Source organism: Brassica napus, chromosome A1 (genome assembly GCF_020379485.1).
Source record: "Brassica napus cultivar Da-Ae chromosome A1, Da-Ae, whole genome shotgun sequence".
Taxonomy (NCBI): domain Eukaryota; kingdom Viridiplantae; phylum Streptophyta; class Magnoliopsida; order Brassicales; family Brassicaceae; genus Brassica; species Brassica napus.
In genome coordinates, this window is record NC_063434.1 from 24,039,057 (window position 1) to 24,066,544 (window position 27,488).

At 36.7% G+C, this 27,488-nt stretch overlaps 2 protein-coding genes and 1 non-coding gene across 5 annotated transcripts; 2 read left to right on the forward strand and 1 right to left on the reverse strand.

Annotated features, from left to right (window-relative positions):
* Window positions 1-18: 18 nt before the first annotated feature.
* Window positions 19-13,482, reverse strand: LOC106346347 (cytosolic Fe-S cluster assembly factor NBP35-like). Of its 2 annotated transcripts, XR_007315438.1 has the most exons (5): window positions 13,289-13,482; window positions 13,105-13,206; window positions 11,739-12,721; window positions 6,928-6,930; window positions 19-138 (listed from the first exon to the last, which is right to left on the reverse strand). XR_007315438.1 is itself a non-coding variant. In XM_013785649.3 (3 exons), the coding sequence occupies exons 1-3, from the start codon at window positions 13,323-13,325 to the stop codon at window positions 11,799-11,801; spliced, it is 1,062 nt and encodes a 353-aa protein (XP_013641103.2). In that variant the 5' UTR covers window positions 13,326-13,482; the 3' UTR covers window positions 11,614-11,798. The 2 variants fall into 2 exon arrangements, 1 of the variants encoding a protein (XP_013641103.2); XM_013785649.3 differs by lacking the exons at window positions 19-138; window positions 6,928-6,930 and having other exon boundaries at window positions 11,614-12,721.
* On the forward strand, window positions 6,233-6,339 carry LOC125579304. The gene has a single exon (XR_007317291.1). It is a non-coding gene; the product is annotated as a small nucleolar RNA R71 (small nucleolar RNA).
* Window positions 13,483-20,305: 6,823 nt separating the features above from the next.
* Window positions 20,306-23,296, forward strand: LOC106346358 (BTB/POZ domain-containing protein At3g19850). Of its 2 annotated transcripts, none has more exons than XM_013785660.3 (3): window positions 20,306-20,557; window positions 20,634-21,815; window positions 22,724-23,296. In XM_013785660.3, the coding sequence occupies exons 1-3, from the start codon at window positions 20,495-20,497 to the stop codon at window positions 23,168-23,170; spliced, it is 1,692 nt and encodes a 563-aa protein (XP_013641114.2). In that variant the 5' UTR covers window positions 20,306-20,494; the 3' UTR covers window positions 23,171-23,296. The 2 variants fall into 2 exon arrangements, with proteins under 2 accessions (XP_013641114.2, XP_048593891.1); XM_048737934.1 differs by having other exon boundaries at window positions 20,381-20,557; window positions 20,647-21,815.
* The last annotated feature ends 4,192 nt before the right edge of the window (window positions 23,297-27,488 follow it).

A 27,488-nucleotide genomic window follows, 5' to 3' on the forward strand; every position in this document is an offset into this window, starting at 1 on the left:
CGTTCGATCTTTTTTACATCTTCAAATATATCATAGATTACTAGAATTTAGGTGAAACTGATTTCCAAAATATTAGTGTGATTTTCGGATTAAAGTCTCTTAGCAACAATCTTATAAGACATGTGAAGCCAATGGCTACTTGTTACACAAAAAGCATTGTCTTTGCCCGAACTATAAAATATTATTATTTGAGGATTTTTTAAAAACTTGTAACCTCAATTTTGTATTTAATTATAAAATAAACTTGCTTAGGTATCAACTCATAATCACACAATTTTGCTTATGTGGCATCACTAGAATGAATTTGAATAAATGTTAGTTCAGCCATATATTTGCTAGGAAATATCAATATCCCCTATATATATTATATACACGTTATGCCCTATTTATTATCACTAAAATGAATTACACCTCAAAGCAATTATTTTTGCGATGAACCATTATAACATTTATAAACATCATCGACATCACTAGCAATTCAACATCCTTGACATCATTAAACATCCATGATGAAATATATATTCACTGTTCACTATGCCAAAATTCTTGCTACAGTCTCCTTATAATGAAATTATCAAACCTGATTCATATAAAAAGTGGTGAACGACGTCTCAAAGTTCTTTGAAAAAAAACTAGATTTTACTTGAACACAGTATCCAAGTTACATATCAATTCCCCACCCATAATCAGAACATTCTGCAAACCGCAAGAATTCAACAATAAATTATATGCAATCTCATCAGAAGTAAATTTGAGGTGCGACAAAAATTTAGCTTAAACAGAAGTAAAAGAATAGATCATACATTAGAGACGTTTTGTTCAATTTTATATATCCTCACGTAACCAACTGCCCATGTACATGAAGTATACTTCTCAAAAAAGTATGTGAAATATTATTAGCAATTGCATTTGAGAACTCATACAACTTCTCAACAACTGCGCCAGTACATGATCGATTATAATTTTTCTAGAGACTAGAGATCTCCATATCATGCTTACATATTTCTCTAGAAATGGTCCAAGTACATGATTTATTAATACCATTTGATCAATAAGATTAATGTCACTATTTTTGCAATTTATATATCAAGTTCATGCTTAGAGGTATCACCTAAACGTCAATTTAAAGGAAGCACATTGTTAACGTTACATCATGGTTTTGATTATTTTTTGTAATTGTATGATTTTGATCCCCTTTAAACCAAACCGTTTAGAAGAAAATCGTGGCTGGTTATTGGAAGTAGTGAAGTCGTTTTAATTTAGCTTCTTATGAAAATTTAGTGTTTGGAAATTTATCAGAACATCGTGAAATACAATGTTAACATCTCATGTAAAAAGAAATATTCACTTAGTACATAATCACTAACAAATATATTGCCTATATATTTTGTGACCAAATTTAAAAGATTTGGTGAATATATTCTTCTCATTTATACATCTTAAAACTTAGGGCAATTAGATATCCTTCTTGCAAAAAAATCCTTTAAATATTATATATGGTTCATTTGATGTACGCAAGGAATTACCTATAAGTTACCATACTGATATTACGTGTATACGCACACCAAATAACCTAATGTGCACACTACCACAATCGAATGGTATGTCGATGTAGCACTTTAGGATCGAATCCACAGAGACCAAATCTTACACTTTATCTTTATGGGATCAGAATCAAGCTAAAACAATATGGGGGTTTTAAAGTTGAGGAATCGTAACAAGCAAGTAATAGATTGAATTAAAGTTTTCAGATGATTAAAAATGCTAGCCTAGGATGGTTTGATCGGGTGTTAAACAAGTGTGAGCCAAACAATTATTCAAGTTTAATTAAGAGCAAGTCTAGAACTCGGATCACTCAAGTAGAACAGCCCACTGTCGTGGTACTGCTCCCTATGCTAATCGATCTTGATACCTAAACTCTTGTTTGGATCAAGATGCGACAGCAAGCAATAGAGGTCAAGTCCGATATGTTCACAAAACACCCTAACATCTACTTTCGCTGGTTAGGGATGCAATGCTCATTCAAGTTATGTCTAGCAACCTATAACACTTTTGATGAATAGATTAAACCTAGAATCAGGCACTAAGTGGTTAACTTGATGCAAGCCTTAAGAACAACAATGAATGAAGACAATCGATTTATAACTTATTTATGTCAAGCTCACGGATCTAACACCCTAACACCCTAGACTAAGCAAGCTGACTACTCAGCCATGGAGCAAGAAAACACAGAGACAGAGATATAAAGCAACATGAAATATGACTGAAATAAAGTAATAGGGTTCAGGGGGTTCTTCTCTATGGTGAGAGAGATGGAGCCTTCTCCCTTTACAAAGTATCAAATCACAAGTCTCCAACTCTAAAGTCTGGTTTCTTCTCCCAAAAACAGCGTAGAATGATAAAGAGAAACAGAAAATATGATATATCAAAGCCACAGGCGGCTGGGAGAGAAAATAGGGATAATTAGGGCAAATCCCGTAATGATTGTAGTTTCCTTAAAAATCTCTGCCGCTGGAACACTCACTCGGAACAATCACTCGGGTTGCTCCGCTATCCGGAACAGTCATCAAGACTGTTATGCGTGAAAACCACCAAATTGCATTGTTTTCTGCCTCTTTTGTTCCAGCTGATCCATCTCCCATCCAATGCAACTCCAGACCTGTAATGACTCCAAAAGGACTAGGAAGACTCGATAAAGACATGAAAACCAATTTAAAAGCATATATACAAGATGTATAAAACACCATATATCAATTCCCCCAGACTTAGATCCTTGTTTGTCCTCAAACAATGTCAAGTATCAAGAACAGGGAGAAAGGTTTGAAAGTGTGGGAACTCTCCTATTCTCAGCAACCATACTTTAACCACGAATCTCTGAACCATACAAGCAGTAAAACTAGGACAACACACCCTTACCGGAACCCCACTGACTGCTGTTCAAAAATCGGCTCCATACTCTTCATCTCAAACCTGAAAAAGCAACACTATCGAGACAGAACTCCCTACATTCATTTAAGAGTAGCGTGAGCTTCTCATCACAGGCATCATTCAGGGTAGACGGTCTAGGTGTGGAACAGGCTATTTAATGGTGGAGTTAAAAGTGTTTAGGGGCTACCATTTCATTGAAGAGGATGCAGGATATCACACAAAATGGCAAGAGAGGATAGATCCATTGATGTCCACAGCCTCTACTCGTTTTTGCTCTATCTGGTGCGACTGTTCTGATGACGGAACAGACAACTGATTGTTCTGCTTTCCACTTTCCTCTACACACTCTTCAATACTTGGTACCAACTTCTTGCTCGACCTTTCCAGTGGCTCCATGTTTTTTTTCTTTCTTCTCCTTCTCCATCACATTAATCTCGTTTTTTTTTTTTTTTTTTTTTTTTTTTTGAAGACTGATATGGTGATGTGACGAAGAAGGAGGTAATACATGATCGTTCTGAGTGCCACTGGTGGTTCTGATTTCGCGACCATTCTGGTTCTCCACCCCTGCTCTTGCGCAGTTCATTGGTTATGGAGCGGTTGCTCCCTTAATCTGCTTGTTCTCCTTTCTGACATAATTTCTGCAGCAGTAACGAGTAGGAGGCTGCGTTGATCCTTTCCTCTCCGACCTTTTTGCACATATCTGCACATATGACACTGAAAAACAAATGCATGAAGGTGGAATAAAGGCTAAGGTGCAGGGTGGGAACTAGCTAAAGATGAGCTAGCCACTCAGGATCAGCAAGATGGATAAAAAGGATAAGAAGTCCTGAGTGTGTTCTCGTTTCCCTGATCTAATGCCCATAACAAGAAGAATTTCAGTCAAGATTAGGTTCAAGTAAGGTGGAGTTAAGTCTACCCAGTGTAACCTGATCGGCTGAGAACTTCTGGAGAATCAAGTGAGATATGTCAGGGTGTTCCAGGTCCACATGTGTGTCTTTCGCCACTGCTAAGGTCACTGAATAAGATAACTAAAGCACGAGGTGGTTAGTGATCAACACGGAATAAGGTCCTAATTCCCACAAAATTTTGACTGACTCAATAAAAACTGGCTCAAATTGACCCAAAAGAAAAACAAAAGAAAGAAACGAGTTAGTAAACGACGAAAACCCTCCCCCAGACTTACTTCACAACGTCCCTGGTGTGAAAATAAATCAGAGAGAAGGTGAAATCAAGAATAAACATTTTTTTTGTTCGAGATACTTACCTGGCGCGGAGCAGCCTGACAGAGCAAGACGCGGTTGCTCCAGCAAAGGATGCTCTGGAATGAGAGCAGCCAGCTGCTTGCTCCAGTCAAGGGTCTCGGATTTTCTGATTTATGTCCTGAGACTCAACAAACTAAAAACAAAAATAAGTAAAAAGAAAATCCTAATGTTAATGATACTTACCAGTGGGTTGCCTCCCACCAAGCGCTTGGTTTAAGTCTCTAGCTTGACTTGGTGACTGGGATCAGTCGGGTTGAGCAGGAGGGCTTGTTCCAAAACAAGCTCCACAGTCAGACATGTTCATCTTCAGAACTCTGCTCAACAACCCTTTCACAGCATCTTCTCCTTTCTCCTTCAGCTCATGTGTGAGAATGGCTCTGACTTTAGAGAAAGGTTTAGAGGTACCCTTGCACTTTACCTCATACTCAATGGAGTTCTCATCACACTTGAGAGGTATCAAAGTCATTGTAGGATCTCCCTTGATCCTTTTCTTCTGGACTTTCTGTTTCACCCTTGAATTCCCTCTGAATTTAGTAGGATCAGTGCTAGGATCTTCATCAGATAACAGCCTGCTCTCACCCTTATCACCATGCTTCTTCTCTGGAACAACCTTCAGCTTTTCTACATCAAACACTGAGATGCGAGAGGCGTGTGATGAGGAAGATCTGGTGGGTACAGCCTTGTAGAAAACTTTCTTGTTGATGTTGGAGAAGCAGACTCTCTTGTTGGGCATATCGATGGTTGCTCCAACAGTAGCCATGAATGTCCTTCCAAATATTAAAGGCATCTCATGATCCTTGTTCATCTCAACAACTTGAAACTCAGCAGGAACAATGCATTCCCCTACTTGAACATGAAGGCTGCGGATGGTTCCATATGGGACTGCTCTGGAAGAGTTTGCAAAGGTCAGGGTCAGCTGAGAACGCTCAACATCAGCAATACCCAAATCGTCTACAATAGCCTTTGAGACGAGATTCACACAAGAACCAGAGTCACAAAGAGCATCCTTGAAGGTTGTTCCTGCGATGGAACATGGGAAAACAAACTTTCCAGGATCATCAACCTTAGGCAATACCTTCAGTGCTGGTGTAGACAGTGCTTTGGTATAGAGGACCTTGATCTCCTCTTGAGTCTCTCTACAGTGTTTAAAGAACTGGAGCAATGGACGAATCTGCAGAGCATCTTCGAATGCAAGTTCTTTAGGAAGCCTTCTCACCATCTTGTTAAAACCTATCAGCTGCTCTTCACTAATGGGATCCATCAGATGTCTAGGTGGAATTGGATAGGGAACCTTGGGAACATAGACTCGAGATGGTGGAGTCTCAGCAGGTTCGCTAGGAGCAGTCACTCCAGAGCTAGCAGACTGCTCTGCTCTCTCTTCTGCGCCTGAAGCAGTCTCAGCAAACGGCTGCTCTATTGCATTACAGTGCTCAGTCCTAGGATTTTTATCAGTTCTTCCAGGAAGCGTCTCTTGTTGCCTCTTGACACTCTCAACTGTTTGAGCAAGCTGAACATCGATCTTTCTTATATGGATCGCAAGATTGTCATACTTGTTATTCAGCTCAGTGAACATGTTGCCCATCCTGGTGTCAATTTCTGTGGTTACCCGATTCAACACCTTGGCCTGAACCTGCTGACCCTGCAACAGCTGTTGCATCATCATACCCAGACCCTTCAGCTCATCTGGTTGACTGTTCTCGTTAGCTGAAACAGCTTGCTGATTGCTCTGCGGTTGTCGCTGGTTCTGAATATGCCCGGCCGTAGGTTGTTCCATGCTGAAAACGTGCCCTTGGTTGTTTTTCAGTAGCTGATCAACCTTGGCAGTCAGCTCATCTATTTTCTGGGCGTCAGAACTGTTTCCTTTCTTGGAGCAATCACTCTCCTCTTTCTTATTAGCTGAGCTAGCAGCCATGTTCTCAATCAGCTTAAACGCTCCAGCTGTGGTTTGAGTCATGAAGTCTCCATTGCTCGCAGAGTTTAGAGCACCTTGGTATTTCCAGTCCACTCCATCATAGAAAATGTCCAGGATATAATCATCATCAAATCCATGGTGAGGACATTCTCTGCGATAGTCATTGAAGCGCTCCCATGCGTCGCAGAAAAGCTCATCAGTGAGCTGTCTGAAGGAGGTGATCTTGTTCCTCAATGCAGCTGTTCTCGCCTTAGAGTAGAAATGGCTGAGGAACGCTGATCGGACCTGTTCCCATGAAGTGAGAGAGCCGGTAGGGAGAGAGTTCAACCACCGTGCAGCTTTTCCATCAAGAGAGAATGGGAATAACATGCACGTGATGTAGTCTGGTGGAACACCATTCACGCGAGTGAAACTGCAGACTTTTTCGAAGCTCTCAATATGCTCCATTGGAATTTCTGTAGAGAGACCAGAGAACACCTTTCTCTGTACTAGACCGATCAAAGCAGGCTTGATCTCGAAGTCCTGCCTGGTGCAGAGTGGAGGAACAATGGCAGAGCGCGTAGTAGGGATGTTACGCGGAAGGTTTCTCTGCCCGATTGGAACAGTCTGCGCCTGTTGTTCTTGCTGCGCGAGAGCAGCCTGTTCAGCAGCATCCTGCTGAGCTTGGATGGTCTGCTGCATTTGTTGCATCTGCTGCTGCATGAGTGCCATAGCCGCAGCGAGATCATCCTGATTGGCGTGATCACCCATAGTGGTGTCAGTTTGCCTTGGCTGTTGACGATTTGTTCTTTCTAACCTTGCTAGCTCCTGGTTGGTAAATGTAACTAACTCTCCTTGTGCGTTTCTCCGAGTATGTCTACTGGTCATGCACCTGGAACATTAGCTGCAACAAAAAGGATAAGGCAAGTTAGAGGTCTTAGACTAAATAAATAACCGAAAAATAAAGGTAAAAAGATGGTCCCCGGCAACGGCGCCAATTTGATATTACGTGTATACGCACACCAAATAACCTAATGTGCACACTACCACAATCGAATGGTATGTCGATGTAGCACTTTAGGATCGAATCCACAGAGACCAAATCTTACACTTTATCTTTATGGGATCAGAATCAAGCTAAAACAATATGGGGGTTTTAAAGTTGAGGAATCGTAACAAGCAAGTAATAGATTGAATTAAAGTTTTCAGATGATTAAAAATGCTAGCCTAGGGTGGTTTGATCGGGTGTTAAACAAGTGTGAGCCAAACAATTATTCAAGTTTAATTAAGAGCAAGTCTAGAACTCGGATCACTCAAGTAGAACAGCCCACTGTCGTGGTACTGCTCCCTATGCTGATCGATCTTGATACCTAAACTCTCGTTTGGATCAAGATGCGACAGCAAGCAATAGAGGTCAAGTCCGATATGTTCACAAAACACCCTAACATCTACTTTCGCTGGTTAGGGATGCAATGCTCATTCAAGTTATGTCTAGCAACCTATAACACTTTTGATGAATAGATTAAACCTAGAATCAGGCACTAAGTGGTTAACTTGATGCAAGCCTTAAGAACAACAATGAATGAAGACAATCGATTTATAACTTATTTATGTCAAGCTCACGGATCTAACACCCTAACACCCTAGACTAAGCAAGCTGACTACTCAGCCATGGAGCAAGAAAACACAGAGACAGAGATATAAAGCAACATGAAATATGACTGAAATAAAGTAATAGGGTTCAGGGGGTTCTTCTCTATGGTGAGAGAGATGGAGCCTTCTCCCTTTACAAAGTATCAAATCACAAGTCTCCAACTCTAAGGTCTGGTTTCTTCTCCCAAAAACAGCGTAGAATGATAAAGAGAAACAGAAAATATGATATATCAAAGCCACAGGCGGCTGGGAGAGAAAATAGAGATAATTAGGGCAAATCCCGTAATGATTGTAGTTTCCTTAAAAATCTCTGCCGCTGGAACACTCACTCGGAACAATCACTCGGGTTGCTCCGCTATCCGGAACAGTCATCAAGACTGTTATGCGTGAAAACCACCAAATTGCATTGTTTTCTGCCTCTTTTGTTCCAGCTGATCCATCTCCCATCCAATGCAACTCCAGACCTGTAATGACTCCAAAAGGACTAGGAAGACTCGATAAAGACATGAAAACCAATTTAAAAGCATATATACAAGATGTATAAAACACCATATATCACATACATATACATCACATTAACTTACATATAATAATTAGGGGTGGGCGTTCGGGTATCCATTCGGGTTCGGCTCGGATTTATTCGGATTTCAGGTTTAAAGATTTCAGTCCCATTCGGGTATTTCTAAATTTCGGTTTAGGTTTGGTTCGGATTTTTGCAGATTTGGTTCGAGTTCGGATAACCCATTTAAATTATTTTTACAATTTTAATATTCATTATATGCTTAAAATTTCTCAAAATCTATAAAATAAAATAATATATTACATATAAATTTGTACAATATATGTCAAAATATCTAAAATTAACATATAAATTGGTTTGATTTGAATATTTGGATAGAAAATCAATAGATATTTCAAGTATTTTGGTGTTTTGAATATATTTTAGCTATTTTAGACATTTACTTTTGACTATTTACGTATATTTTCAAGTATTTTAGACAACTTAAAAGTATATTATATGTTTTGGATGTTTTTAATATATATTAAATCTAAAAATAAGTAATATATTTAGGTATTTAAATCTATTTCGGGTACCCGAGATACTTTGGTTCGGGTCGGGTTTGGTTTCAGATCTTTAGATACCAAAATTTTGAACCCGTTCGGATATTTAATCAATTTTGGTACGGGTTCAGTACTACTTTTCGGATTGGGTTTGTTTCTTCATATCCGGGTTTTTTGCCCAGTCCTAATAATAATTGTAAAAATATCTTATATGCAAGTAAGATTAATTACATAGTCCATTAATTACATATGCATACCCAAGCTATGATCCTATATTGCGTAAGGATGATAAAAAATGGTATCATCACACCTCCTAAATATATTGCTCTCTTACAATTAGCTTTTATACAGTACTAGAGGCCAACCCCCGCGCTTGCGCGGAGATATTGATTTTTTTTGTTATTACCCTTTAAGTTGCCAAGGATTTGCAATAGTTTGTAAAGTTGTTATTGAAACTGTGCAGTAGGTGTGAGACTTTGTGTTAAATTGTGTATTGTTTCGTGGGTTTTTTTAGTAAACTGGAAGTCGCTTTGGTGACTAAAACTGGTTAAATTGTGGTGAGTTTATGAGCGTTATTTTTAGTGTTCAAATGGCTGAAGGTATGTTTATATGTTTGATGTTTCTCTGAATTTGTTAAAATGTTTTTTTAGTAGTTTTATATGTGTTACAATAAGTTTATTGTTCTGAGTTTTTTTATTTGGTGCAAAAAAGATTATTTTAAATTGGCAGAGTTAGTAACTAAAATTGCATCTTTTATTTTTAGCCTCTAATCTTCACTTTTAAGTTAGATAGTATAAAAAATTATATTTACATGACCAAACCTACGTTTATGCATTGTTGACGTTAAACTTTAACGGTTAGATGGCCTTGCGTGAATCACTTACAGGGACGTTTGTTCTCGTTGGCTGCATAACCTGTCAGACTTGCTTCACCAACTCCCGGTGATATCTCCACCAACCCATGGTGTTGGCAGATTCTGTTGCTTCTCCAGATTCCATATCCACGACTGGAGGTGGGTTGCTGATGTCACTGTAAGAAACAGTAGGACCTGTGTGTTAATTAATATCAGCAATCTTAAAAACTTTGAAAGCATATATTATCCTACCCCTGCCTGAGTGCCAAATAAGAGGTCTTCACTAATTGCTGAGACGGTGAACATGAACGTACGGTGATTTGGAATGAAATTGTAGGGAGTCACACGTAGCTGAGAAACATATTCATAGCCAGCTAGATCCTCAAGATATTCCTCACCGCCACTCATCTCAATTAGGTAGGTTGGGGGCTTTGTGCGGCTTTAGAGTAAGAGAAAATATTATATGCCAAATTTAAGAGAAATTATGAAAGGAAAACGTACTTCCTCAAGAGCCAGATTTGTTGCCTCTTTCTTGATGAGTTTTGTCATCTCTTTGGCAAAGACCACAAAAGTGGCACTGTCCTTTCCGTCATCGACAGCTAGTTCAACACGAAACCTGGATCTGGAGGACGTGAACTGTTAGCAGATATTTATATTAGGCTGATACTTTGAAAATGTATCGGGAATGAAAGTTTAGACCTGATGACTCATGTCAGGTTGGAAGAAAGATATCGGTTGCAACTGAAGGAAGTGACGGATTTTGAAAGCTTCCTGCTGCAACTGATGCAAGAAACAAAGGACCATCCATTTTATTTGAGGACACCAACAATCTGGGCCTTGCAAAGAAAACCAGTTTCCTATGTCTTGGGGAGGACAAAAATGCTAACCTTAGTTGAGTCTATCCTGAAACAACATAAGAGCACTAAAGTATGTTTGAAGAATGAGTGTTACCTGCTCATTGGAGTTGGAGATGAACGTGTGGAGGTCTCATATTGCCCGAGCTCTTTCTTTTTATCCCTTCCATGGTATCAACTCTCTGCTGCTTCAACTTCAAAGCTGCATGGAGTAAGTATGTGTAACACACATAAATTTGCTGGTAAGATAGGTTTATGTAAGTCGTGACTTACCTGTTTATATAATCTTGATCGCAGGGATGGTGTTATCGAATTAAAAATGGGTAGGTTTAGATAGAGATTTCCTTCATAAGTCCAAGTGTTTCTTAGAAAGTAAACTATAACATGTTGTAGAATTTATTTTTGCAGGAAACGTGTACCATATACATGTTTATTTCTTAAAAGTTTCAGAACCATACCTCCCAATATTTTTGGAGGAACCGTAGGACCACCATTACAGACTTGGATTCGACTTGGATTGACAACCCACCTGATCCCAGCGGCGCGGGCGGCGGAAGCACCGTACCAGTGATGGAATTATGTCAAACTTTCCATGTAAAGTCACAACCCCTGCAACTCCGGCTCCAGTTCCGCAATTATTCCCATGAACCGTCACCGGCTGACGGAGAACGACGTTAGCCACCATGCCGTTACTACTGAGCACAGAGACACCTCTCCCTCTCCGGCGAGCGTAAGTGTTGACGCTCTCAATTATGTCGGCTCCAGATGAGACTTCAAGAACATTAGATCTAAGGACGTTAGGGCATGAACTCAGAGATTTGGAGAAGACGAACTGGAAGAGTCCGAGAGAGAATTGCAAAACTTGGCACGAAAAAGATTTTGGGGGTGGAGATGGGCCGAATAAAAAAATTTACATAGCCCACACAAAATGTCGAGTGATTGTGACGTGTCAAAATACATGTTCCTGATTGGTCTGAATAAACTATCCTACGTGGCGTGCTCTCTGCTCTATATATCGGGCTTTTAGTATTGTATTGATGACATGGATCAATGATGTTGTCTATAATGAGTAGACAAAATTAGTTTTGGTCTGATTAAACAAAAATAAAATTCGGTTGCACATAATTATTATTGGTTTAATATGTAAATGTATAGAAAGATTGATTGCATACAATTTATTTAAATTGAACATTCTTTGTATATATGTAATATTCAATACTTTCACATGTTTTCACCGTCTTGTTACACAAAAAGCATTGTCTTTGCCCGGATCCGACCGAATGATTTAAGTTAAACTACTGGGGTGCTTCATCTTTGATCAAAGCAACGACTTTCTCTATAATGCTCTTAAGCGCTGGTGCGCTAACAGAACACTTGTTGTCACCCTCAAAGCACGACTTCCCCTGCTCGGCTGCTTTGCAAAGCTGTGGATCCAAAGGAACACTCCCAAGAAACGGCACTCCCATCTCCCTACACATTCTCTCTGCACCGCCTCCACTGCGGTCAAACACTTCGCTGTAAGCCAAGACGTTGACAAGCTCTGGCGCGTACTTTCTTAAGCAAGAGATCACGTCTTGCGTCACGTCAACGGATAATCCAAGCTCTGACTGCAACTTCATGAACGTCACATTCGCTAACGGTTGACACAAACCGCTCATGTTCTCCACTACTCCTAGCACCGGGACGCCAACTTTCTTGCAGAAGCTAACCTCTTTTCTCACATCGATCAATGAGACTTCCTGCGGCGTCGTGACGATGATTGCACCGTCGATCCCAGTGGCTTGGAGGTACTGGACGATGGAGATGTGCTCGTCTGATGTTCCCGGCGGGGCATCGACCACGAGGTAATCGATCTCTCCCCAGTAGACGTCTTTCAGGAACTGTTTGATGAGAGCGTTCTTGCGGGGACCTCTCCAGACCACAGCTTCGTCTGAGTTGGGGAGCATGAAGCCTATTGACATGACGCCAAGGTTGTCCTCCACGTAAACCGGGGACCACCCGAGGTTGCTCTGGTGAATCTCGTGCCCTTCAAGGGCTAACATTTTCGGCATGCTGGGACCGCATATGTCTATGTCCATCAGACCTACTTGATGGTCCATTCCCGCGAGGGCAAAGGAGAGCTGAGCTGAGAATGTGCTCTTACCAACCCCACCTTTCCCAGACAAAACCAGAATCTTGTGCTTTACAGTGCTCATTCTCTCTGCTATGGCCACCAAGTCTGAAGGAAACACAAAAACAGCACAAAAAGAACATTATGGGCAACAAAAAGAACCCACAGTTCTAATGAAGAACACAGAGATCACTGAAAAGTGAAAACGTACGCTCTCAGTTAGCTAAGACAGTAACTTGCATGTAGTTCTAGAGATCTAAAGCCTCTAATACAAAATATACACACACCTCCAAGTAAAAAACAGATTCAGAAGCAACCCAAAAATGAATTATTCAAATAGGAGATACAAAAAGCATCCCATTTTTATCATAAATGGGCTAAGGAGAAGCTGTAATAATCTTCAAACACAGATAATTCAACAATAACAAAGCTAATTCAAACGTAATCGATGATAGCATGATCGAGAGAGAGAGAGAGAGAGTAAACCGAACCAGGATCAGGTCCTTTAGGAGCAGTAGCACATACTTCCTGATTAGGGCAACCTGCGCAAGAATCAGACTTTCCAGCAGTTTCCGATTGAGGACCTGGGCAATCTATTCACCAGCAACACAAAACGCAATTAGGTTCAAAACCTACAGATGAGCTGAAGAAAAAAAGTGGATTGAAGTTGCTTACGTTCATTGGCGTTCTCTGGAATCTCTCCGTTCTCCATGTCGACGACTTGTGTGATTCCTCTCTGATTCGTCGCCGGAGATTTTGTTTATACGTTAAAAGTTAAAACTCGCTTAAAGAGAAAAACCAGTTTCTCTTGTGAAATGTTCTTAACCAAAGCCCATTAACATTATATGGGCTCGACTATTATTTCTCACGGGCCTTACGTGTATCTTTATATAATAAAGTTGACATGCCTCTCTCCTCCTGCGTCCACGTCAGCACAGAGGATGGAGCGTTTTTGGACACTTGACAGCTCGGGAGTGGACCAGTGTTTCTCACGCTCTCTCTTGCTTCTCGCGCGTCGTAATGATTACGTATGCGCGTATCCAACCCTTTCGTATTGATTTTTCTTGCCTCTGCGAAACTTGAACGTCGTCCGTTACAAATCAAAGGCATCACCCACTTCTTCCATTAATTAATTATATATTCTCCTCTTTTAAGTTTGTAATCGATTTAGAGATAGAACTGTTTTTAGAAAAAGCTATACGAATGGTTAAGGGATTTGGTTTTTACGATCCCGAATAATCTGAGAGGAATTTTTAACTACGATGGCGACTAACCCGGAGACAGAGGATTGGCTGGAGATGGAAGTAACTTGGGTAGAGAGGACGCTGGATGAAGTAGTATTGGTGATGAAGCTAGCTTGCAGCAATGAAGTAGCGGACAGAGATGATTGCGGTCGCACGTGTGTTGTTGATCATAACATGAGAGGTAGGTATTTCCGTGACTGGGTGATTGAATGATTATGATGATAGGTTATTTTATTTGAAGTAAATTGTCGAGAGTAATACTGAACAGCTTTTGCAATGTCTCCACCTGCTAAAAAAGTTCTTCAAAAGCAGAGGAAAAAAGATCTAATGCTCAGTAAGGTTCAAGTGTTTGAGAGCTGGTTATTGACTCCAATTTTTTTTTTGTTTTTACAATTATTATGCTTGCTATCTTTGAATCTTCATTATCGTCCTCAGTGTTCTATTCCTCAATTTTTGACCAGCTGTGGATTTTATTGACATAGACTGAAGTCTTGAGAAGTTGTTCCCATTGTAAAAAGGGATGATTTTTTAATAATATGTAAGATTCCATTGTTACCTGCAAACAAGGACATGGAAAAGGATATGTCAACTTTAAGTCAATACAGATGATGATCCAATGGATTTTGGGTTTGGCTCACCAGCAAATAAAGATAAGAAGAAGAATTCGTTCTAAGCTGTGAGTGTAACATACATCACATGCTTCTTAGACCATGTATACGCCTAATCTCATGCGGTTCAATCATGGATTTTTTTCTCCTTCATTATGCTTCTTAGATTACTTCTCTAAGATACAGTTGCTTGACAAAAAGGCCTAATGTCTCATATCAAACATTTGACTAACCACCCCTAATCAATCAGGTTTCATCTATTTCTCTCCCTCTCTCTATTATGTATCTTCCCTCACTATTTCTAACCAATTTTATGATACCTTCATTGGAGCTGACTGGTAGATGTGTAATTGCGGAGTTGCAGGAAGTGGGTAAAGTTTATTCTGCTCAGATGCTTAGTACACTCACAAGAGCTTCCCATCCTGTTCTCGCTACATTACCTTGCTATAAAATTGATATGGTAAGAGCTTAATGATGTATAGAATGTGATTATTATTTTTTAAGTTGAAGACATGGTTTATGTATGGTGTGTTTATGAAATTCATATGTATAACAGAGATGATGAGCTTTCTGTATTGAATTTGGGAAAGTGGGGTCATCTTTTGATATCCCAGAACTGGATGTTGTAAATTGTATATCGAATTAATTTGCTTTAATTTGAGTTGTTAGATGTGACCACGAGGAGGCAAATTCAGCAGACATGTGTTTGTCAGGGTATTTGGAACCAAAAGTTACATGCATTTCTTTCACGATTCTCAGGACAGTGACTTGAAAATGTTTTAGAAGGTTAGTTTGATGGGCTTTTATTTATTTATTCGGAGGATATGATATAGATATATTCGGTGAGGGTTTGAGGAGTCTAAATTTCTGAGTTTCGTATGAATGTGAAAAATATAATCGAGCTTTGATTTTAATGAGACTGTGGAGTTTATATACTATTAGTGTTGGTTATTGTTGTGGAGTTTCTAATATATCACTTCTTTTGTGACTTGAAACTTGATACCCCAGAAAACAGAGGTGTTCTTTCTTCTTCTTGAAGGTAAAAACATAATCCAAACTGAAGAGAAGTATCAGAAGAGCAAGGGTTGCAAGATAAGCCATTCTTTCGCTTCTATTAAGAGAAATCATGTCGTCTGAAAATGACAAAACATCTACCAAAGCCTCTTTAGTTTGCTCTGACTCTCCATCGACAATATATGAACTCATGTTGTCTCTCAGTTCTGACTCATGTCTAACTCCCCCACCACAAATTCTTACACAACAATAGACAAGAATAGCTCAAACTTTATCTGATCACCGGACATACAGGTTTGATTAATGGACTACGCCCTACATACTACGGCTTCACATCACGAGGTTAAAACTTACCTACCATTCTTCTGATATTTTTGCAGTAATTCCCCATGAAAGAACATATGCAATTTATGTTTTGGTCAATATTTCAGGCTCTGCAATAGTTCCAAGTTTATGAAGACAACTTCAAACTCCCCATTGAGATCTCAAAAATATTCATGCACTCCAAACAGAGGTGATTTTAATCCCTCCCTAAATTGTTTACCCTAAATTATTTACACTCTATTATATAGAGACAAGTTTGTTCTACTGTATAGTATAGCATGGTGATATATTCATATTTTCATTCATACCATGTATTCAACTGATAGTGAGAACTAAGTGAATATACAATTTATACAAACGTCATCCCCAGTCCAGTACCAACCAACGATTCTGATTCTCCACAAATACTCACCGACATCTTCCAAAACAGGTGAAAGTCTGAAAATTTCTTTGAAAATATTAACTCATTTGCCATTAGTAAGGAATATTGTTCCCTATTTAGTACCAAACAAACACATTTAAGCTTCACTTGCTTGGAACCAGTAAATTTCTTTGTTTTTTTGTTGTTTTTTTGCTTGGAATATTGCTAACTATAAAGAGCTAGATATAAAGAAGAAGATCTTAATCAGCATCAAATTTTGGATACTAATTCTATCTGCAAAGCTCATGTTATTTTTTTATATAATGTATTCCATGTTCTTGAGATTGCACTTTCTTTGGAACAGGCGATCCAATGGGCGAAAGGTATGAGAGAATAGAGATATCACATCTTTGATCACGGCCGCAGAGAAAGACATGAGCAAGAATCTCCAAGAGAAAGATCAGGAGATGATGACCAGTGGTTAGAAGTGTTAAGAACAATTCATAGGAGGCTATAGGCATCCATTAGTTTGGTGTATGCTGTAGGAGGCTGATTTATATAGCATGATCCATGAATAACGACTTGCACAGTATCTGAAACAATGATTGTAAATTTTAGAAACTTAGAATCAATATAATAATGATTTATATTATTTTCTTGAGCATTTTGAATAACAATTAAAATGTACTAATATATATCCAGGAAGAGCAAGAAGTACTCATTGAGCAACTTCGGAAGAAAATGGCTTAAAGCAAAATGAATATTTATGTTTCGTGTTTATCAGAAAGAAATAGATCCTTAAATACACAACAACCGAAAGCATGAATTGCTCTTAAGTTATACTTTCATCATTTGTTTCATATTTTAAAATTATACTATCAAGTTAGAATAAGTTTATTTCTAAGAGATTGAAACAAAATCCCTACTTAGAATTGGTACTTGGTCAATTTTTTTTAACCGTAAGCTTCATCTCTCTCTCACATGTGTTTTATAAATCATTTAACTTCAAACCTACATACACCAGATCGAATTGTATTTTCCCTTTATGAGCTGGATCCAACCTGTTGTTTGATGTGTGACAAGAAACATAAGACTTTGGAGACCTGTATGGTTCACATGTATAAGCACCATGGTTTTTTTGTTCCAGAGGTTGAGTATCTAATCTAGAAGGGCTTTTCACTTGCCTCGGTCTTAAGGTTCGGACTCATCAGTTTAGCATTGCTGTAAAGCTTTGAATTTTCTTAACTTTTATTTACTCTTATCCTACTGCTGATCATGATTCAGGTCAAGAGAGACTTCATGTGTCTCTACTGCAGTGAGCTGTGCCATGCATTCAGCAGCTTAGAAGCTGTAAGAAAGCATATGGAAGCAAAGAGTCATTGCAAATTGCATTATGGTGATTTTGAGGAAGATGCTTTGTTGCATGTTTCCTTTTATAAAAAAAAATGTCATTTTTTACTTCACTTTTTAAAGACAAATCTGAATTTACATTTCTTCTATCATGAGTATTTTTTAAAAGTTAATTTGTTGTTTGCTACTTTTGAAATTCATTAATACTCCCCCTCATGTACTAACTCTTACCATCAACTTTCCGTTTAGGATAAACCAATAAACTTCAAAAAAGAAAAAAAAAACAAATTCCCTTATATATACGAACCATAAACCAATAAAATGCATCGCCTGCCAAAACTTTTAACATTTTCACTCAGTAGGAGTCAAAAATGCATTCATATACCTTCGAAAGTTAAGGATTCCAGGCTTGAGATCTCCTAACATGCACTCAGAAAATCTAATGACTCTCGATTCTTAATTGTCAAGAACTAATAATTATATGTTGATTGGACTAACAACTACCAAATGAAAAATAAAACTAATTTAATTCAAAAAAAAAACAACGTCCGAACCCGGTGCGTAGCGCCGGAATACCCCTAGTTGTTTAATAAAGGATCATATTTGACCAACATTTTTGTTGTAACACACTATCAAAAAAGAAAAAAAGTATCTATCTAATCAAGGAGTGGCAATGTGCACTGAGAGAGTGGTGTGTGTGTTTTCTAATGTATGTATTCATATATCGTTGTCAAATACATGGCAGATTTGGATAATGATGCAAAAGCATGTAGTCGACTTTATTCACAAGCGTAAGAGTCATGCTCATCAACCCTACCCATTCACATGCAATGAAAATGAAACACCCAACTTTGCAAGCAACTGCTTTTTTTTCTTCTTATAAATAAAAGAGGAACAAACTCTGGAAATTATAATTAAATTTGGAAAGTGGTTTTACAATTCTATACTAATATAAGGCCAAGATAGAGGGAATATTTATAATTCACGTAAAAACAAAGGAGACACACTCATCATATGCGTGTGAGTTATGTATAAAACAGCATATAAGTGCATACGAAAAGTATAATACTATTTGAGTAGCGTAGCATAGTCCTTTATGCTATGGTCAACTCAGAAGTGAGTTCATGAAGCAGCATTTTATGTGGTTGATATGCATATTTGATCAGTTGTAACAAGGGATGCAAAAATATATACAAAATCAAATAAATAACAGAAAATAAATAATACAAAAAATTAGTGTGGTTCACTAATTAATAATGTTCACGAGTAAATGAATTATTTATCAATAAATACTAGAGATATTTTTAGAATATAGCTATATATATATATATATGTGTGTGTGTGTGTGTCATATTTGATTCAATATATTATATATATCAACATCAGTTTTCACTACTGGCAACTCAGATACCAATGGTTTATAACAATATATATTCTTAGTTTTAATTCAAACATGTATTTTGGAAGTGATATTGTCTCTACTATTAATCCACCTAGTTTTGGGGGACACCTAATTATTTTTAAATTTCATTTAGTATATATTCTTTGTCATCCTGAACAATGAACATAAAGAAATCAATCTCGCACCTAGTCTTCGCAAGTGTACGCAACCGCAAGCACCTGGTTTTCACTTTTCTGGTATCACTATTTTTGGACTAATCTCTGATTAACTGTTTAATTCATATACAATTATTTGATAATAAGTGATGTTGGACCGAAAACAATGACACTAGGAATCAAAATAAGTTTTGTCTAAGAATATGTCTGCATTTGTTCTCTGAGGAAGACACCTTTTGAATTGATATACTTGTTCTTACATATAATATTTAAATCTCCCGATTTAATATTTAATTAGCTACACTCTATAAAACCTTTGTTTTCTTTTCTCTGACAAAACCTTGTCATATCGGTTTGTGCTATGCACACTAAAACATATGGCTTTCAAAATAAGTACACGGTCAATGCATTTTGTAACTTTTAAGTACCTTTTAAAAGGTTTACTGAGGAGTAATAGACCGAAGCCTATACAGTATATTATCACGAGGATGTAATAACCCTTGTGCACAATGATAGAATCGGAAACTTAGTAACGCAAACGATAATGAACTTACATGTTGTTCATTATTGGATGTACTCATCAGCCAGTTTACAAAGTGAAACTGCACTGACATGACTATTATACTTCACTAGTTTATATATATGTTCTATTTTTTTTCCAACTAACTGGATTTTATTTGTTAATAACACCAAAAAGGTAATTTAAGAATTGATGATTACCACACACCTACATCTATTGATTCACAATTTATTCAATTTTTATATGAGATTCAAATACACATCTATCATTTTCGGAATCAGACACTTGAACGTGAAGTTTGTGGAACTAGACATCTACATATGAACCACAACCGATCAATTAAAATTTTGGAACTTCAATACTATATTACTAATATGCTTAACTCACCTCTAATTAAACTATATAAAAATGTAGGCTATCAGACATTTATATACTAATCCACAATTTACTCAACTCTCAGATGTAATACTCCAACAATTCTGACACATTAGGGAGTCAATACAACTTACCATGCTACTAGTCCATGTTTGATATTCTACTTCAACTAGGGTCAAAAGTTCATTCATGGGACCAATTTTCGTTTGTAAAATTAATTATAATGTACTTCTATGTTTGTTAGATAATTATATTGTACTTATATGTTTGTGTACATAATTATATGAGAGCTATAATATATACAAATATCCCTTATATTAATATACAGTAATAAAGACGCCGAAATAAAAGATATATTTTTTTTTGTCAAACAAATGAAAGATATATAAATAGCCGTTTCCATGTGATAACTATTATTGCTCTCTCAACAATCCAAAAAGATAAACAAAAGAAGAAGAACACGAAAAGCTCACAAGAGTCACTAGTTACAAGCTTCATTCATCACCAAATGCAAAAGAAGTTCACACAATGTCTCTTCTCTGTGATCTTCAAATCAATCTCGATCATGAATTCACTTTCTTCGTCAATCAGGTAACAAATTAACTAATAAACCAAATCTAACTTCCTTTGTGTGTCTTTGATCTGAATGAAACTTTATTTTTCTTAGGATTTGATGTCAGAGTACTCAGGGTTCTTGAAGAAGACGATAAAACAGAGTAGCAAGAAGAAGAAGAACCACAAGAACGGTAGAATCATCATCCAACTCCAAGACTTTCCAGGCGGACCAGAAGGGTTCAACTTGGTTTCAAGATTCTGTTACAGCAATGGCGGAGGAATCTCTATCGATGTCTCAAACGTCTCCATCTTGTATTGCGTATCTCAGTTTCTTGAGATGACAGAGATACTCTGTTCCTCAAATCTCTCTCTTCAAACAGAGAAGTTTCTTGAAGGAATGTTCTACTGGTCATGGAACGACATCGTTTCATGCCTCAAGAGCTGCGAACAAGTGTTCTTGCACGCAGACTCGTACGGTCTTGTGGATAAGCTAGTCTTCGGTGTTTTAGCCAAGATCGCTCAGAACTCGGACATGAGTCAAGTCTTTGCCTCATCGTCAACGTCTTCCTCCGCCTCAGCCTCTTCCATGTCGCCGGAGACGGCAAAGAATAGGTCTGATTCAGACAAAAGATCCACTTCGAGATCGTTTTCTTGCAAGACAAGCAATGAGTGGTGGTTCGACGATATGTCAAGTCTCGGGCCAAAGATCATAGAGAAGCTGATAAAGAATCTTGGAGCTTTCGACGAGAACAACGACAGTTTAGTCCTAACAAGATTTCTCCTCCATTACCTCAAGACAAAGGTCCACAACAAATCAAATAACAAGCTCGAGTATTCGGGTTTGGCTAATACAGCGGTTCAGGGAGTGATTTTTGCTGCGAAAACCGCATTTTCTTGCAGGAAGATCTTCTGGGTTCTTAGAGTTTTATCTGGTTTTAGCATCAGCAAGGAATCAAGAACCGGTTTAGAGAGGGTTTTAGGAGAAATGCTGGATCAAGCGAAGCTTGATGATCTTCTGATACCGACCGGAGGGAAGAGAGAGAAAGGGTTTTACGATGTTGATTTGGTGGTAAGATTGCTTAAAGTGTTTGTCAGAAACTGCAGCAGCGCAGAAGAAGAAGATGAGAGTTTGAGGATAAGAAGAATGGGGAAGTTGATTGACGAGTATCTGAGAGAGATATCACCAGACCAGAATCTTAAAGTGTCAAAGTTTCTAGAAGTTGCAGAGAGTTTGCCAGATTCAGCTAGGGATTGGTTTGATGGATTGTTCAGAGCCATTGATATCTATCTTGAGGTCAGTTGTTTTTATTCAATTATGATTTATGATTTGTTTTTCTTTTCAAATTATTGCACATTCATGGGAATTTCGAAATAAAAAGATATTTTAACAAAATGAGACAAAATGAAAAACAAATTCAGTAGAGTGAAATAGAAGATGACAAGAAGCGAAACAACTTTCAATATAGTTTGGCTTTTTACAGTTCTCAAGAGATGTAAAAAGCTTAACTTTTCTTTCTGTCTTTTCTTTTATTTGCTGTGTGATATCTAAAGATTCGAAAATTTTGGAGATTTTGCATACATATACACATTCATACAAGTTGAAGTATAATAAGTAGATCTTATTTGGAATTGTTTATGGTGTCTTAAAATAGAATAATACTCCTAGAAGATTTTCAAACTACAATCATTTACATTTGGATTTCTGTTACATAGTTCAGATATTTTACCTATTTTTCATTTTCACTTTTTATTACCTTGTTAAGATAAAAATGCTATTTCTCTTTTATATATCATACATTTGCTTAGAAAGTGTATTAACACGATTTTCTTCCAATTTCTTTTCATGTTTGCGTTTGAAATTTTTTGAAAAATGTTTGATGAAAACCTTAAAATGTATTGTCCAGCTTACCGCACATTGATGACTAATAACTGTGTAATGTATTTGTCTTCTTGTCTATCTTTTGTTTGATTAGTTATCATTAACAAGTTTCTAAACAATAAAAGCAAGATTAGTATCACGTGAACACTAGATATGATTAATCTAACTGTGATTTCTTGGAAAAGAAAAAAGCTGTTACCGTCAGCTTGCTTTTGTGTACTTGTTAAATTTTTTCACTATATAATCCCTGTGCTTAGTCAATACATTATGAATATAATTTAAGAGAAAATTAACTAAATCTCTATGGTACTATTTTTTTGCAGTCTCATCCAAATCTATCATCCGAAGATAGAACAAAACTATGTCGATGCCTAAACTACAAGAGACTAACATTGGAGACATGCAAACAACTTGCAAAGAATCCCAAGATCCCTCCAAATATTGCAGTTCAAGCACTCAAGTCACAACAGTTATCGAACGAAGCTCTACCACACTCGAGAGAAGACAAGATTAAACTAAACAAGACCAGGAATTCGCGCAAATATGTTGAAGAGAAACCAATACTGGTGCGTCTAAAAGGATTTGAGATGTCAGAGAAACTAGTTGATGGGTTTGAAGATGATATAAGGGTAAATTTAGAGAGGAGGCATTGGAATAAAGTGATGGATCATTCTGAAAAAGTTTGTAAGGAAAAGAAGAGTGAATTAGTGTCAAGATTGGTGAGACATGGGCATACCCATACAAGTTCTAATTTTCCAAGGCTATGTTAATGAACTACTTCACCATATATTTTTTGCTTCTCTATATGTAGATTGAGATGGTCATATAATCATCACACATGTACGTCTCATGTATATTACAAGCATTTTCATGCAAAAAGATTGTAGTTTTGAGAATGCCTGTTATTCTGTGTCTTTTGGAAGCAAATAAAAGGAATAAACTATGTTATAAAAATAAACTTTTTGAGTCTATAGGGTATCTTTACATGCCGTGGTGTTTGGGTCATTTGGATTATGATAGTTCTTAATAGTTTTGTACCAAAATATTATATAAAAATTATTGGGAACAAAAGTTTGTACTAGAATTCGAATAGTTACTCTCGTATATTATTTATAGTATAATATATATATGGTAAGGTTAGGTTTTCATAATTATTCTCAAATTCGAGGAAATTTCCAAGGGATCTAGAAAACTATCAGTTTCCGCTATACCGACTCACTGGGAAATTTACATAGCAGGTACACATTCCGAATATTATAGATTTTAGATTATCTGGTTATGTATAAAACAAAATAAAAAGGCTAATGAAACAAACTATTAAATCAACAAGTTGGCCTTTCAAAATCATACATTGAGCATTGCATACAAAACAATTCAAAATCATATCACGGGAGAAATTATTTTCTTGGCTATATACGTCACATGCCCCGGCCCCTTAGAGTTGATATTCTTGGAAATGAGGTTCATTGATGAATATTGAGATTTAACCACAAACGTAGGCTGAAACTGGTCATATCCTAATATGCCTACTTTGTGCATCTTCCTAAAAATGTACTTTACAGAATCTTAGTTTTCTGTTGATACAAAAATAAACGTTTCACCATGTAGACCGAATTGTAGTAAAAGTCATCATTAATTATATGCTGTCGGAAAATATTTCGTAGCTACAATCATAACATCTGTAATTCTAATGTATCAGTAACTACATAAAATATGTGATTATTATGAACTTATATCAACAAACACATATTATATAGTAAACAACATAATCATAGTTTTTTGTTGCTAGATTTTTTTTTAACGTCTGAATTGATTAATAGAGGAGGGGTGAACCTCAAGGAGTAACAAGCCTTTAAACATAAATACATAATCATAGCTTTTTGTTGCTAGATTAGACGTTGCAATCCAACCTAGTAATAAAAAAACGACATTATCCAAATAAAGAACCAATAATAACTAACTTAATTGATCCAAACCAATTAAAATATCTAGATTGAATATATTCAGTTTTCTATTCGAAGTGTGTCCGATTCACTTTTCCAACAATTAGAAATATGATTATAGCGTTAATTACATAACACATAATAGTTTTTTTTTAAATCAAAACGTAAGTCATATTTGATGATCAAATCCAGGAATCTTAGGATCAAACAAGTATTTATCCAGCTGCTGCTTGGAAGCCTACTCAACTTCTTTATCCTACCAAGTTACAACAGCTCCCCAACTACCAGCACTAGCATACAAACTGGATATAAGAAATACATTCCCTGGTGCGGCTAAGATCATCTCCAACTCAAACCTATTTTTTTCTCTAAAATAGAGTAACTATATTATTAAATAATTTTTTGCTCTAATAGTTTATTCTATAGTAGAGTATTATAGAGGAAAAATAGAGGGATTTCACTTTTTTACTCTATATTTGGGGTAAAAAGGTGAAATCTCTTTATTTTCTCCTCTATAAAAGCATTTCTAACTTCACTCTATTTTTCATTTTAAAAAATACTTGTTACTTGGTTTGTAATCGCTACTTGACTCGTAAAGTCGAGTACTTGGTTTGACCAAGTCGAGTATCAAGTAATCTATTTAAATTACTCATAAGTACAAGACAAGTATCAAGTATTCAAATCAAAGTAACTACTTGGCGCTGTTTGGCTTGTTACTCATTTTTGTTGATGAACAAATATACATTTTTTAAATCATAGTAAAATAACTTGTTTATATTTCTATTTCCATAAGTTAATCAAACATATGTGATATATCTTGACCTTTTTTTCCTTCTTAGATATTATTTTTCTCGAATTGACTAAAATATAGGAAAACAATGAAATATTTTGTATGCATAATATATTTACATAGTTTTGAATTTCAACGAATTAGCAAAAAAAAATACAAATAATTATTAAAAACTTGCAAATTATTTACAAGTAACAAGTAATAAAACAAATCAAGTAACTTGCAAGCCTGTCAATTTTTTGTTCAAGTAACTTGCAATCCATCTCCTACAACAAATCTCCCTAGTTCAACTGTGAGAAGCTCAACCGGTCTCAGTGAATTTATGGAGTCAGGTTAAAAAAATAGAAGATTTGGATCGGAACTCAAGGGTGATTTCGTATTTTACTCAGGATGGCATCTTACATTACTCGGGTATCTTACAGGCTACTGCTATCATCGGCGGTTGACCGACCAAGTTATATTCATTAAGGTGGAGCATTGTCGCTAGCCGAGGTATGGCTGATCTCTATAAATTTGTAGGATCAGGTGCTGAAGAGAAGATTTGGGTCTGAGTCCCGGGAGAAGGACCCTGAGTAGAAATATCGATATGACCCGCTGCTTGAGCGCGAAAACTCTATAATAGAGATAGATTTGTCTCCAGTATATTCTTTTATTTTCTCTTTTAAAAGATAATATTTTTGATATATTATTTTTTAGTTTTACAAATAATACCTTTTATTTGTGAAATTTAAAAGTTAACACAATTATTTAAACATTTCATAAATTATTATATTATTTAAACTAAATATTTTTAAAAACTATTATGTACATAAAGGTATAATTCTATTTATATAAAAGGTGTATTTCACAAAAAAATATTTTTTTGGTTATAATTATTATAGCAGAAAGTTAAATGACCATTTTATAAATAAAAAATATGTTTTTATTGTAGATGTATGCTATTATTTTCTCTCTTTAAGATATAGAAGTGAAAATAACAATTTCTATTTTAGAAGAAAAAATAGAGGTGGTTAGAATGAGATTTCCTCTATAGCATTTACAGTTGAAAATAAAATAGCTATAGAATTGGAGATGTCCTAAAGATGTATTTAAAACAAATGCCTATCAATTAATATGTCAATGACTTGCAGTAAGGTCATACCTTCGGTGCTGTTGCCTACTTTTACTTGCTTCTCTCACATGTTAGGTAGTCAATGTGCTGTGGAAGTGAATCAAAGAGTGGGATTGTTCTTATTTGGTTTCAGTTGGTATTGTTTGTCATACAACGAAGCTTCATCTACGTTATTCAATAATGAGTTTAAAGTAGATAAAGTTAAACAATAGTGACAATTTTCGGGCCTGAATCATATGGATGTAATACGATATTGCTCACTCCTTCACTGAATTGCCTCTCTCTTGGGTTTTGGATACTTGAGATGGTCTATTCACGTCTCAGTTAAAGGTTGCTTATGATGTAGTTTTTTTCTTCTTAATAGGTATCAGATTGGTCTTCGGTATACTGGTGGTGCCCGCATGTTGTTAAAGCTTAACTTTAAAATTTGGTATCATCCCAGTAGTCGTGCCAGTCGGTATTCGGGATTTTGACATTGATGGCGAGCTTTAGTTAAATTAAGACTGATACCTACAGCTCCTTGGGTTGGAGCTGCGTCATGGGCTTTTTTGTATCACTTCCAAAGATCAAATTTGAGCTGGCACCATTCCGGTTGTTTAATCTAATGGGTATGTGTTAGTCATGATCGTCTGGTGCTTTCTCGTATCCCATTTATGCCACATCGTTTCATATATATCTTATTAAAGAGTGGATACACTATCTTTTGTTTCGTGAAATTTTTTGAGTTGCTGATCATATAAAATATGCAGTGGTTATGCTATTAACTATTGCTGAATAATGTGGAAGACACATCCCATTTAATTGAAAAGGAAGTGCAAGAGTAATTGCTCATATCGTTTTCTTCATTTTGCATGATTCTATCAATGTAAGTCTTACTATGGCTGTCTTCATGCATCTTGTTTGCTAAACTTAGCTGTTTTTATTTTCAACAGAGGGTTCAATGCATTTGCTTAAGTGCTTCGTACATAAAAAGTGGTTCCCTGTTCAGATGAGGTATACAGTTGTAGAATTAAGCATATGTTTTTTTGTTTTCCTTTTCTTCTGTGAATTTTGGGAACATAAACTTTAAGTTGCAATACTGTATAATTTTGAGCAGATGCTGGTATTCGTTTTAGCTTTTCTCTCTGTTGGTTGTTCACCCTCTTCGATGTTTTGATATATCAGTTGCTTGTCTCTTTTCTCTGCTTCATCTCTTCTAGGTTCTTGACCAAACTCCTGACAGAAGATTTGCCTCGATTATTTGT

Excerpts from the sequence above, each read along its gene's own strand:
- LOC106346347 (XM_013785649.3), bottom strand. The coding sequence starts at position 13,325 with ATGGAGAACGGAGAGATTCCAGAGAACGCCAATGAAC. Across the intron at positions 13,207-13,288 it reads TCCAGAGAACGCCAATGAAC|ATTGCCCAGGTCCTCAATCG; the intron begins GTAAGCAACTTC and ends GCTGGTGAATAG. Across the intron at positions 12,722-13,104 it reads TCCTAAAGGACCTGATCCTG|ACTTGGTGGCCATAGCAGAG; the intron begins GTTCGGTTTACT and ends TGTTTCCTTCAG.
- LOC106346358 (XM_013785660.3), top strand. The coding sequence starts at position 20,495 with ATGTCTCTTCTCTGTGATCTTCAAATCAATCTCGATCATGAATTCACT. Across the intron at positions 20,558-20,633 it reads TCACTTTCTTCGTCAATCAG|GATTTGATGTCAGAGTACTC; the intron begins GTAACAAATTAA and ends TATTTTTCTTAG. Across the intron at positions 21,816-22,723 it reads CCATTGATATCTATCTTGAG|TCTCATCCAAATCTATCATC; the intron begins GTCAGTTGTTTT and ends ATTTTTTTGCAG.